Source organism: Eptatretus burgeri, chromosome 4, assembly GCF_056783735.1.
Source record: "Eptatretus burgeri isolate ZD-2024b chromosome 4, Ebu_testis_v1, whole genome shotgun sequence".
NCBI lineage: Eukaryota > Metazoa > Chordata > Myxini > Myxiniformes > Myxinidae > Eptatretus > Eptatretus burgeri.
Window position 1 is genome coordinate 93,204,287 of NC_140964.1, and position 12,500 is coordinate 93,216,786.

Sequence of the window (12,500 nt, forward strand, 5' to 3'; positions counted from 1 at the left end):
TATTCGGCAACTGTTTATTGATTATGATAGTAAAAAATATTAGCTTGTATCTAACCGGACAGATTTTTGAATTTCCTTCCCGTTTGATCGTCACGTGATCTGGAAGATGGCCAAAAACGCCGATGCGATTCGCAAAGAAGGAAGGAAGGAGAAATGAAATATAAATATAAAACACATTTTTAGCCTTTTATATTTATACATTTTCCGCCGAATGTGCAAAAGTTTCAAAACCCGAAATGTAAACGTCGGCATTTATTTTCAAAATATAATTTCGTGCGCGCGCGCCAAAATGCCGAGTCATCTTTAACCAAACTGCGTAGTAGAACTGCACAGTAGTCCGGTCATGGCGTCTGAGCAGTGGCCAGCGTGGTTCAGATTGACTGTGGTTTCTGGGGTGAAGGTGATTGTTAAGAAGTATGTCAGCGGTATAAATTTGAGTGACTGTATTGGTGATTTAATGACGCAACATCTTGACAACGAATATTCTGGCCGAACGATTGCATCAATTCAGTGCAGCAGCAGGGATAATTTGCAGGCTCCTCTCGATCGTGCCGATATCTAACATAATCGCCTGCGGACATAGGGCTGCAGGCTGTGGGGCGAGGCCACGGATCCCGGATGAGGGGATAAGTGATAGATTATGCTGCATGCTTCGGGCTTTCTGATTAATATATCAATGAGTACATTCCATAATTAATGAATTAATAATTAATGAATCTGGCATACAAAATGTTTTTTCATACCTGACATGTTACTTTGTGCAGTGTCACGAAACTTCTGTGGAATTAATAATAATTAATGAATTTGCTCGCTCTAACGATTTTTCAAACCTCAATATCTCTATAAATACTTGACCAATTTTCATTGTGAAAGTTGCATTATAATCAGTGAAGAATAATCTACAGGATTATCATAATCTCCGAGAGCTAGGCCTATTTTTTTCGTTTTTTTTTCTACAACCGGAAGTGAAATGTCCCCAGAGAGTGGACGGACGGGAAAACCACGTATTGCACTTTCTGGTGAGTCTGATGTGTTAATCCGGGTACTAAATGAACAATACATATTTATTAATTATGTCATTAGTAGTATTATCCTCGTGTATCTCTGTGAACTATTTCAATCTAAACGGTTAGCTTGGACTGTTTCGCGGTTACCTGAACTGAACATTGAGAACTTGTGGTATTATAGAGATGAACGTCACCCCCACACGGGGGTAATTTTTGTCATAACTATTTTACCATACATTAAAAACAACAACAGAACATGCAGAAGTAACTGCACAAATTATTATGGAATAGCTTGTCCCTTAGCTTTCTTTAAATAATCCACTCATTTGGTCAAACTTTCAGAAAGCTTATTGGGCTGAAATGTCATTATTGTCCCATTCATGTTTGACAGCTTCCCAAAGTTGATCAGAATTTGTATATTTCCTTCCAATAAGTTTCTCCTGAATATAGGCCCAAAGATTCTCTGTGGTGTTCAAATCAGGACTCTGACCAGGCCAGGACATAAGTTTCAGGGACTTTTTCTCCAACCACTCTTTGGTGGCTTTTGCAGTAATGGAAGGGGCATTATCTTATTGAAAAATGACCTCTTTGCTTTTTCTCTCCAGGAAATAACTTTTGGAGGCCAGGAAGTAATTCTTTCTCTCATATTTTCTGGTATTCCTTGGCAGTAATTGACTGTTCACACCTTATTTGTTCACCAACATCAGGTCAGGTATGGGAGCATGCGCCAGACCAGCGCGTCACTGCATCCATTTTCCGCCGGTACTCCAGGGGCCTCCTTCTGGCCATCCCCCAAGCAGATGCCTGACCCATCCCCATCTCCTTGAGATGCCGATCAACCTGCTGCAACCACGAGGCACGTGGTCGGCCCATTGGCCTTCTCCACTCACGAAACTCCCTCGCTGAGAGAATCTGGTGAGTAGGATCAGCGTCAGGAAAACGAGCCACATGTCCATACAGCCGCAGCTGACTCTCACGGACTATGCAGGTAACAAATCTCATTTGAGTCTCTCTCAGCAACCGCTCGTTGGACACAAAGTTCGACCAGCGATAGCCAAGGATTCTCTGAAGAGACCTGGTTCCAAAGGAATGAAGTCTCCATCTCAGATACTTGGTCAGAGTCCAAATCTCGCATCCATAGAGCAAGACTGGAAGCACCAAGGACCTGAAGACTGACTTTCGTCCTCCCGCACAGGTACCGGCAGTGCGACACCCCATTATACAGTGAATGCATGACTCCCCAGGCCCGACCCAGACGTCTATTGACCTCTGACTCACAGCCAGCAGAGACATGAATATCACTGCCAAGGTAAGTGAATATCTCCATGGCCTCAACATCCTCACCACAAACAGGCACAGACAGGACAGCAGCATCCAAGATGTCATTGAAAGCCGTAATCCCAGCGGCTCCGACTCCTCATTCAGTACCTCGAGGACCCCAAAAGGATATCTAAAGTCTCCGCAACGATGACTGCATCATCTGCGAAATCAAGGTCACAGATCTTGACATTCCCAAACAATGCACCGCAGCTTGATCTCTCCGACATCCTCCCTGGAGTCCATACAAGTGCTGAAAAGTGTGGGGGCCAGTACACACCCCTGACAAACTCCAGTAACAACTGGAAATAAGTCTGCAATGGAAATAGGCTGCAAGCAGCCCCTGCCGAAAATCTCGTCTGCGTTCGGTGAGGAGCCGAAGAGCAAGGATACAGTCAATCGTTGACCTCTTTGGTGTAAAGCCTGACTGCTTTGGACGCTGGTGCTCAAGCAGATGGTGGCAAACCCTATCAAGAATTATCCGAGCAAACACCTTGCCCGGTACTGAGAGCAGCGTCAGCCCTTGGTAGTTGTTGCAGTCTTGGCGATCACCCTTCCCTTTCCAGAGAGAGACAACAAGGCCCCTCTTCCAGTCAGTTGGGATGATGCCTGTGCTCCAGGCAGAGCACAGAACTGCATACAACGACACGAATGCAGCATTTCCACCAGCCTTGAGAAGTTCAGCATGGATGCCACAGATCCCTAGAGCTAAACCCCATTTCAACTGGTTCACCGCAGCCTGTGTTTCCACAAGCGAAGGTGGACCACAATTGATTGGAGGGTCAGCAACAGGGATTGTAACACCCCTGACGTCCAACTCGACAGCTGGTGGATCAGCCTGGTGCAACCGCTCAAAGTACCGGCCCAGCGGGCCTTCACTTCGGACTCCTCTTTCAAGAGCCTACCACCCTCTGCTCTAACTGCAGTACACCGAGGGATGGGTTTGGATGAACGCAATGCGCGAATTCCCCTGTAAGCAGGACGAGAATCACTTGACCACAGGTGATGCCTGCATCCTTTGCCACACTGCCAGCCTGCAGTTAGATCTTGCAGTTCGGGATCATCCTCCAGCGACCATCAACGAGGACATGGTCAATCTCCTTTGCCACAGTGCCAGCGTTGGAATTACCAAGTCCAGCAATGAGCTTGTGGGTGCTGAAACCACGAACCGGCCACCCTAAGTCCATGACTTCTTGCAAAGTCAAGGAACTTAGTGCTATTCTGGTTCATAGTTCCTGACCCATAGGGACCAACACACGTCTCATAGCCATCCCTATCAGTTCCAGTCGATGCATTGAAATCCCCCAAGACTAGAAGTGTATCTCGTCTGGGGCACTGATCAACCACAGACTTGAGCGTGGTGTAGAATGCATCCTTCACAGTGAGATCACTCGCCTCAGTCGGAGCATAAACAAAGACCAGGGAAATGACAACTAAGGAGTGACGAATCCTTAGTCTCATAATATGCTCGTTGACCGGTGTTACCTCAATTATCATTGGAGGCAGCTTATTGGACACAGCTACAGCAACTCATTGGGAATGGTAACCATCAGAGCGACCAGACCAATAGTAGGTGTAACCACCCACCATTATCTCGCCACAATCCGGTCTCCGAACCTCAGAGTGCTGCAATACAGATGTCCAAACGCTTGAGCTCATATGATAACAGAGACAGGTGATCATCCTCTCTTAGGGATAGGACATTCCAGGCACCCACCCGAAGGGACCGCCTCAGGTTAACCCAAGGAGACCTCCATCTGGTGGACGACACTTCAGCACAACTCCGACACACTCTCCCGCAATCTGACCCGGGAATGTTCCCCCGTGGTTTCCCTCCTATCATCAAAGATTGGGGGTCCTGAAGGCTTTGCCCCAATCCCGTCATCCGGTGAGCTACCCTGCGAAGGGAAGCTGCACAGGAGGTACTCCCACGGAGTGGGTTTTCAGATTTCTTTGCATTTTGTGTTTTGCGGAATGAAGGGTTTTACGGTGGCCAGAGTGCAAATCCTGCCACCAACCTCCTAATAAGAAGTAACCCAACTGCAGGAGGACGTCCGCAGACACAGTTGGGCACAAGATATGGATGGCCATTGGCTCACAAGGACCTCCTCCGCCCTTTGACAGGTTTTGTTTTTAATAACATCAGCAACCAACATCAGCAGATGAAAATGCACCTCAGACCATGATTCCACCATCCTGATGCTTCATGGTTGTTGAAGTGCTCTCAGGATTGAATATCTTACCAGATCTGTGAAGGTAACATTCTGGGGCATCACTGCAAAGCTCAAATCTTGATTCATCACTCTACAGAACTCTCTGAAACCAATCCGAATCATAGTTCCCAAATTTGGCCAAAAAGTGCAATCTGTCCTGAGTGTTTTTCTTCGATAAAATAGATGCTTCTTTGCACATCTTCTTGAGCCAAAACCAGCATCAGTCCACCTTCTTGTGATGGTCCTTTTCGAAACAGTATTGTTTTCAGCAGTTCTGAACTCTGACAGTTTCCACGGGCTTTTCTTTCTTTCCTGGAGAACTAAGAATTTCAGTTGCTGGTCATCTTTCCTTGTAGTGGTTCAAGGCCTGCCAGATCCCTTCTTCCTTGCAGTAGAACTAGTTTTCTGGAACTGCAAGCCTATTCTCTTTATGGCCGGTAGACAGAGAAATTGTGATATTCTTTTTTAGGAGCTTGGGAATTTCAGATGTTTTGCCCGCTTGACGAAGACAAGCAATTCAATTTTTAATTTCTCCATCAGCATGGAACTTCTTTCTTTGGAGGCATTTCTTAAATGAAACAAAAAGCATGACCTACACTCACTGTACAAATCATAAATTAGAGCAATTTCAGCACTAAATATGGGCTCAACGGTCAAAAAACATGACCACACCCTAAAAATGTATTCCAGATCATTAAAAGTATACAGTACTTCTAAAAGTGAAATATTTTTTGAAATATTTTTTGTGAGACAGAACTCAACAGTCTTATCTTCCTTTTTTTATGTGTAAAATTTTGATCGATTGTGTCTTATCTGAGATATTGGCCTTTAAAGATGTAAGGCGAAAATAAGGAAATTTTGTAATTTTCGTTTTTTTGAGAACAAAACTTTTTTAAACACGAATTTTGTTTTTTCATAAAAATTGCTGTAAACCACCCTGAGGTCTTTTAGCTACTGTAACACGAGTGATCAATTTAAAGTGGAATATTTACTGTGCAGATGTGGCTCCAAGTTTGAAAAAATAAACAGCTGAGCTCTCTTGTTTTTGTTTTTTTTTGGCTCTGGAGTGAATGTACATCAGGTTATGAAGCAGTACAGATCGGCCGGCCTCAGACCTGGGTGTTAGTACATGGCCCAATGCAATTGGAATTCTCAGGTAAATAACCACGATGTATTGTATAAGCACTTAAGCCATATGCATGTTTTTTCTTCATGTATGCACATCAGGTTATTTTTCAACTTGCAGAGCTGATCCGTCACTCTGCTGTTGGACCAATTCGTCATCCTGTTTGCCAAAAATGTTGGGCGTGAATGAGAAGGAAAGAAGACAAACTTTCCTGTGCAGAGAGAGCTTTAATCCCTCCCCCCAACCCCCAAGCCCCCCTCCCCGTCCTCATGTCCTGCTGCCCCCCCCCCAATTTTTGCCCCTCATTCGTCCCAATGTCCTCTCCTGCTGGAAATGTCTCGTGCACGATGACAGGCTTTGACAGTCCCCTCCATTTTGGGGAAGGATGGGGAGGGGGTGGGAGAGAAGAAAGAGGACAAATTTACCTGTGTGAAGAGTGCTTTTACATCAGCTTTGCCCAGGTGAAAAAAGGAAATTGTAATGCCCTCTGCCACCACCACGAAGTGGTGCTATACGGTACACATTTACATCGAAAATTTATGCCAAACCACACCCCGTGTGAGGCTGTGCCCACATAAACTATGTCCCCCCCCCCAACGCACGCACGCACGCACGCACGCGCGCGCGCGCAGTTGCATTTGTACTCTGAGTTTGGAGTTTGTAACTTAAAAGATGTAGATAGATAGAAGCAGAGATGCACTCACACTACTATATTTTGGTTCCGGTATCGGCTCGAGCATGTGTTTAAGTAAACTAATGTTTATCACCAGTTTGTTATCCCAGTTGTCTTTTTTTTTGGTTTCCTCGTCTACAAAAGATATCCATAAAAGAAAATCGTTTTTCCTTTAATTTTGCCGAATAGACCAAACACAGTGTATTCGAGAGTTTCTTCTTCTTAATTTTAGTTCCGGTATCGGCTTGAGCATGCGTGCGTTAAACCAAATATTTTTATTTCCCAAATATTCATCAGCACCGGCAGGGCACATGTGCTGTTGGACCCCATGTATTCGTGGGTAATAGTGTGACCTACTTCTATATTTGCGCTTTGTGTATTCGCAGGTTAAAATTAAAATAAAAAACTTCAGTACTGGTCTCCTATATCCACCTCGGAAATTGGAAATCAGCCAACATATCACAGCATCACATGAAAAAGGCACAAAAACGGATTCCCTGAACTACTGCGCTAATTGCTTGCTGTACTTCCAATCATTAGCAAGGTTATGGAATCCATCATTGCAGTTGACATAAAATTCTTCCTTTTCAACAACAGCCTCATCTCAGATCATCAATTTGGATTCAGACCTGGTTACTCGACCTTGGACATGCTGCTTCTCCTCTCCCAACAATGGTGGAGGCCCTCGATATCAGACATGAGAATGGGCTGTCTCCCCGGACATATCTTGACCCTTTGATACAGTCTGCAATCCTGCCTTTCTCTCCAAACTGCCTGCCGATGGAATCCAAGGCCAACTCCACTCTTGGCTTATTAACTTCCTCCACTCTCATTGACAACGTGTGGCTCTCAACGGAACCCTTTCATATCCTCTCCCTGTCGAGGCTGGAGCACCCAAAGGCAATGTTCTAGGCCCCATATTCCTGATCTTCATCAATGATCTCACTGACTCTGTGGAAAATCCTCTTTATCTCTTTGCTGTTGACTCCACTCTGTGACATCTCTCATACTTCTGACAGGCTGCAGCCTCTCTTCTCTCCTCAGACCTTGACAAAAACACAATCTGGTGAGTCAAAATTTTGCTTATGTATTCAAAATGTCCACCCTTTACATTCTTCCTTGCCCCTCATCGTTACCTGCATCCTATATGTTTGTCCGTCTCTGTCTACTTTCTCCCTCCACCCTGCTGGCTGTTGTTTCCCCTTTCTCCTGCTGTTCCCTTTATGTTGTGTCCTGATTTGTTCAGTGTAAATCGCTCTACCTCGAGCTTAAACCATGTAGAGAAAAAAAAATAGTGCCCTGACATTCATGACATTTTCCAGGAACGTATTCCCCGTGAATAGCGAGGTCCGACAGTATTTTAAAGTAATTCTCACTTTTGTTAATAATTTATTCAGGTTACCGGCAACAACTCGCCTCCTGTAATCTTCACAAAAGACATCATGAACATCCACAAAAGTTCCCAGTGCTGGCAGGTCGTTTCTCTGGCTTAATATTCTTCTGATGGATGGCACACACATTGATGCCTTGTGACTGCAAAACACCAGGATGTGAGTGTTGCGTCTTTCCTCGAAGCATAGACACAAGTGTACAAGTTACCCTTAGGGGATCACAGTGGAAAAGATTTACGGACAATAATATGTTCAGTCTATTATTCAACAGGTAAAACCAAAGTACGATAGGAGATTGAAAGATATTTAATAAGTCGACCTGTTGAACCCCCGCTATTCGCAGACACTGCATATTTGCGGTTTATAAAATGGGACCTGCTTTGACATTTGTGGCCCCGTGCTTCACATATTCACAGTTTTTCTCACATTTTTGCGGTTTTTCTCTCGTTTTTGTGTTTTTTTTATTTGTTTTGTTTTTTTTTTGCATTTTTGCGGGTGTTTTCACAGTTTTGTTGCATGCGTATTCACAGTTTTTCACAGGATTTTTGATTTTCCTTCATGAATCGTGAACCGCCGGGAACCTATCCTCCATTTTCCCATTGAAACAATGCCCCGCTCTTCGCGGATTTGCTATTCGTGGCATTTTCCAGGAACGTATCCACCGTGAATAGCAGGGTCTGACAGTATTTGTTAATCCCCAATGTCTATCTGTAAAACACTACTTAATTCTGATTCAAAATAAACACTCAAAAATTAAAAAAATCCTCCCCACCCCCTCAAAAAAAAAATCCCAAGTACAAATGTCAGATATCAATGCATCTATGAGTTAACTCGTAACTTTTGTGGCGGTAACTTATCTCAGGTAACCAGTTAAAATTAAACCAGCCAGTTACAAATGGTTCAAAGATCGGCTGTGAACACGTTCGAACAATCTTGTCCAGCTGGTGTGTGTACAGGTTGAACTCCGACTGGCTGGTCACATTGCAACTCCTCAAGGTGAGCTTGGTATCACCAAAGTGAGCTTTGTATCACTCAAGCTGAGCTTGGTAGATGAATCTCAGTCCACAGATCAAGCTGAGCGACATTGACTTTGGAACTGCACGCTGTTAACAAAAGTGTACCGGAAGCTGAAGTATAAGGAGGGAGGGAACATGCGCTTTGCCACCAATGCGACTAATGAAAAAATGGCTGCTTGGATGTCATCTCCGTGACACCAGCAAGGCAGTGGTTTCCTTGAGTATTGAACAGCAGGTAAGATAAGCTATCATTGCAGAGTGTAGCTGGGTATTGTCGAGGCTTTAGAGTTGCAGAACCAGTCTCAGTTCGCATGCATCACTCTCCATTCCCTCTTTGCTGGGTGAGCAGGTTTTAAGTCTCAGTCTGCCACAAGATGTGCAGGACAGCCATTGCTCCTCTCTGATACCAGGTTGCTCTCCTGAAGCTGCAAGGCACTCTGCCTGTTAATTATGATCCTACCTCGAAGGTCGCTTTGGGATCTGGTATCCAACGGGTCCACATGTTTTAATTCCCAGATCCATTGCAGAGGTCCGTGGCCACGGTTCAGTTCGGTGCATTCTGACCTGATTTTAAAACCACCCATCATTCTTCTTTCATGTGGGAAGTACAGCCACCATCAAGCCATTCAGGCACATAGTCGAAACACAGCTTTGGTGAAAGCACATTCAAATTTCTTTCCTCAGTGCCAAGCTCCACAGCAAGTTATTTGGTTGAAGGCTGCATGCGCACAGTTCATTCTTATTTAATTTCAGTTACCTTTCACCACAGTACTGTTGGACCCTGCTAATTGTGGGGGATACGTTCCTGAAAAATGCTGCAAATATCGGGACATTGTTTAATACGTGGTGTCAGCTCGTGGAAGAGCAATTACACATAACAAATCAGGGAACTGCAGGAGAAAGTGAAAACAGCAGGGCAGAAGAAGAATGTAGAAGAAGATGGACAAATGAGGGATGCAGGTAAAAATGAGAGGTAAGGGAGAATGCAAAGGGTGGACAATATGGATACATGAGCAAAATTATGTTTTGCCAGTTTGTGATTTTTATCAAGGTCTGAGGTATGTATATATATATATTTTATCAAGGTATGTATATATATATATATATATATATATATATATATATATATATATATATATATATATATATATATATATATACATACATACATACATACATACATACATACATATACATACAGTGGGGAGAACAAGTATTTGATACACTGCCAATTTTGCAGGTTTTCCCACTTACAAAGCACGTAGAGGTCTGTAATTTTTATCATAGGAACACTTCAACTGTGAAAGACGGAATCTAAAATGAAAATCCTGAAAATCACATTGTATGATTTTTAAATAATTAATTTGCATTTTATTGCATGAAATAAGTATTTGATCACCGACCAACCAGTAAGAATTCCAGCTCTCACAGACCTGTTAGTTTTGTCTTTAAGAAGCCCTGGTGTATTATTAATTCAGAAGCCCTCCCATTCTCCACTCATTACCTGTATTAACTGCACCTGTTTGAACTCGTTATCTGCATAAAAGAGAGCTGTCCACACTCAATCAATCAGACTCCAACCTCTCCACAATGGACAAGACCAGAGAGCTGTCTAAGGACATCAGGGACAAAATTGTAGACTTGCACAAGGCTGGGATGGGCTACAGGACAATAGGCATGCAGCTTGGTGAGAAGGCAACAACTGTTGGCGCAATTATAAGAAACTGGAAGAAGTTCAAGATAACAGTCAATCTCCCTCGGTCTGGGGCTCCATGCAAGATCTCACCTCGTGGAGCCTCATCATGAGAAAGGTGAGGGATCAGCCCAGAACTACACGGCAGGACCTGGTCAATGACCTGAAGAGAGCTGGGATCACAGTATCAAAGACAACCATAAGTAACACACTACGCCGTCATGGATTAAAATCCTGCAGCGCACACAAGGTCCCTCTGCTCAAGTCAGCGCATGTCAAGGCCCGTCTGAAGTTTGCCAATGACCATCTGGATGATCCAGAGGAGGAATGGGAGAAGGTCATGTGGTCTGATGAGACCAAAATAGAGCTTTTTGGTTTAAACTCCACTCACCGTGTTTGGAGGAAGAAGAAGGATGAGAACAACCCCAAGAACACCATCCCAACCGTGAAGCATGGAGGTGGAAACATCATTCTTTGGGGATGCTTTTCTGCAAAGGGGACACGACGATTGCAGCGTATTGAGGGGAGGATGGATGGGTCCATGTATCGTGAGATCTTGGCCAACAACCTCCTTCCCTCAACAAGAGCATTGAAGATAGGGCGTGGCTGGGTCTTCCAGCATGACAACGACCCGAAACACACAGCCAGGGCAACTAAGGAGTGGCTCCTTAAGAAGCATCTCAAGGTCCTGGAGTGGCCTCGCCAGTCTCCAGACCTGAACCCAATAGAAAATCTTTGGAGGGAGCTGAAAGTCTGTGTTGCCCAGCGACCTCATACATATATATGTATATGTATATATATATATATGTATATGTATATGTGTATATGTGTATATATATATGTATATGTATATGTGTATATGTGTATATATATATATGTATATGTATATGTGTATATGTATATGTATATATATATATATATATATGTATATGTATGTATATGTATATGTGTATATGTATATGTGTATATATATGTATATGTGTATGTATATGTATATATATGTATGTATATGTATATATATGTGCATATGTATATGTGTATATATATATATATATATATGTATGTATATGTATATATATATGTATGTATATGTATATATATATGTGTATATGTATATGTATATATATATATATATGTATGTATATGTATATATATGTATGTATATGTATGTATATGTATATATATATGTATGTATATGTATATGTATATATATGTATGTATATGTATATATATATGTATATGTATATATGTATCAGGTCAGGTCAGGTATGGGAGCATGTGCCAGAACAGCACGTCGCTGCGTCCACTTTCCGCCGGTACTCCAGGGGCCTTCGTCTGGCCATCCCCCAGGCAGATGCCAGGCCCATCCCCATCTCCTTGAGATGATGGTCAACCTGTTGCAACCATGAGGCACGTGGTCGACCCACTGGCCTCCTCCACTCATGAGACTCCCTCGCTGAGAGAATCTGGTGAGCAGGATCAGAGTCAGGAAAACGAGCCACATGTCCATACAGCCGCAACTGACGCTCACGGACTATGCAGGTAACAAATCTCATCCGAGTCTCTCTCAGCAACCGCTCGTTGGACACAAAATCCGACCAGCGATAGCCAAGGATTCTCCGAAGAGACCTGGTACCAAAGGAATTAAGTCTCCGTCTCAGATCCTTGGTCAGAGTCCAAGTCTCGCACCCATAGAGCAAGACTGGAAGTACCAAGGACCTGAAGACTCGGACTTTCGTCCTCCCGCACAGGTACCGGCAGCGCCACACCCCATGATCCAGTGAATCCATGACTCCCCAGGCCCGACCCAGACGTCGATTGACCTCTGACTCGCAGCCAGCAGAGACATGAATATCACTGCCAAGGTAAGTGAATCTCTCCACGACCTCAACATCCTCACCACAAACAGACACAGACAGGACAGCAGCATCCAAGATGTCACCGAAAGCCTGGATCTTAGTTTTGACCCAAGAAACCCGTAATCCCAACGGCTCCGACTCCTCATTCAGCACCTCGAGGGCCCCCAATAGGATGTCTAAAGTCTCTGCAAAGATGACTGCATCA

The 12,500-nt window shown here is 43.9% G+C and overlaps 1 protein-coding gene across 5 annotated transcripts in view; it reads left to right on the forward strand.

Annotated features, from left to right (window-relative positions):
• Positions 1-12,500, forward strand: part of LOC147028686 (ubiquitin-conjugating enzyme E2 L3-like) — a 114,538-nt gene that overhangs the window by 77,769 nt on the left and 24,269 nt on the right. The window contains exon 1 of one of the 5 annotated variants that reach the window (XM_085879364.1): positions 5,652-5,693. The exons of the other annotated variants lie outside the window; for them this stretch is intronic. Within the exon in view, the coding sequence (XP_085735490.1) occupies positions 5,667-5,693 (27 nt within the window). The 5' untranslated portion in view covers positions 5,652-5,666. Of the gene's footprint in view, positions 1-5,651; positions 5,694-12,500 lie in introns of those variants that run through there. 5 annotated transcript variants of the gene reach the window in all.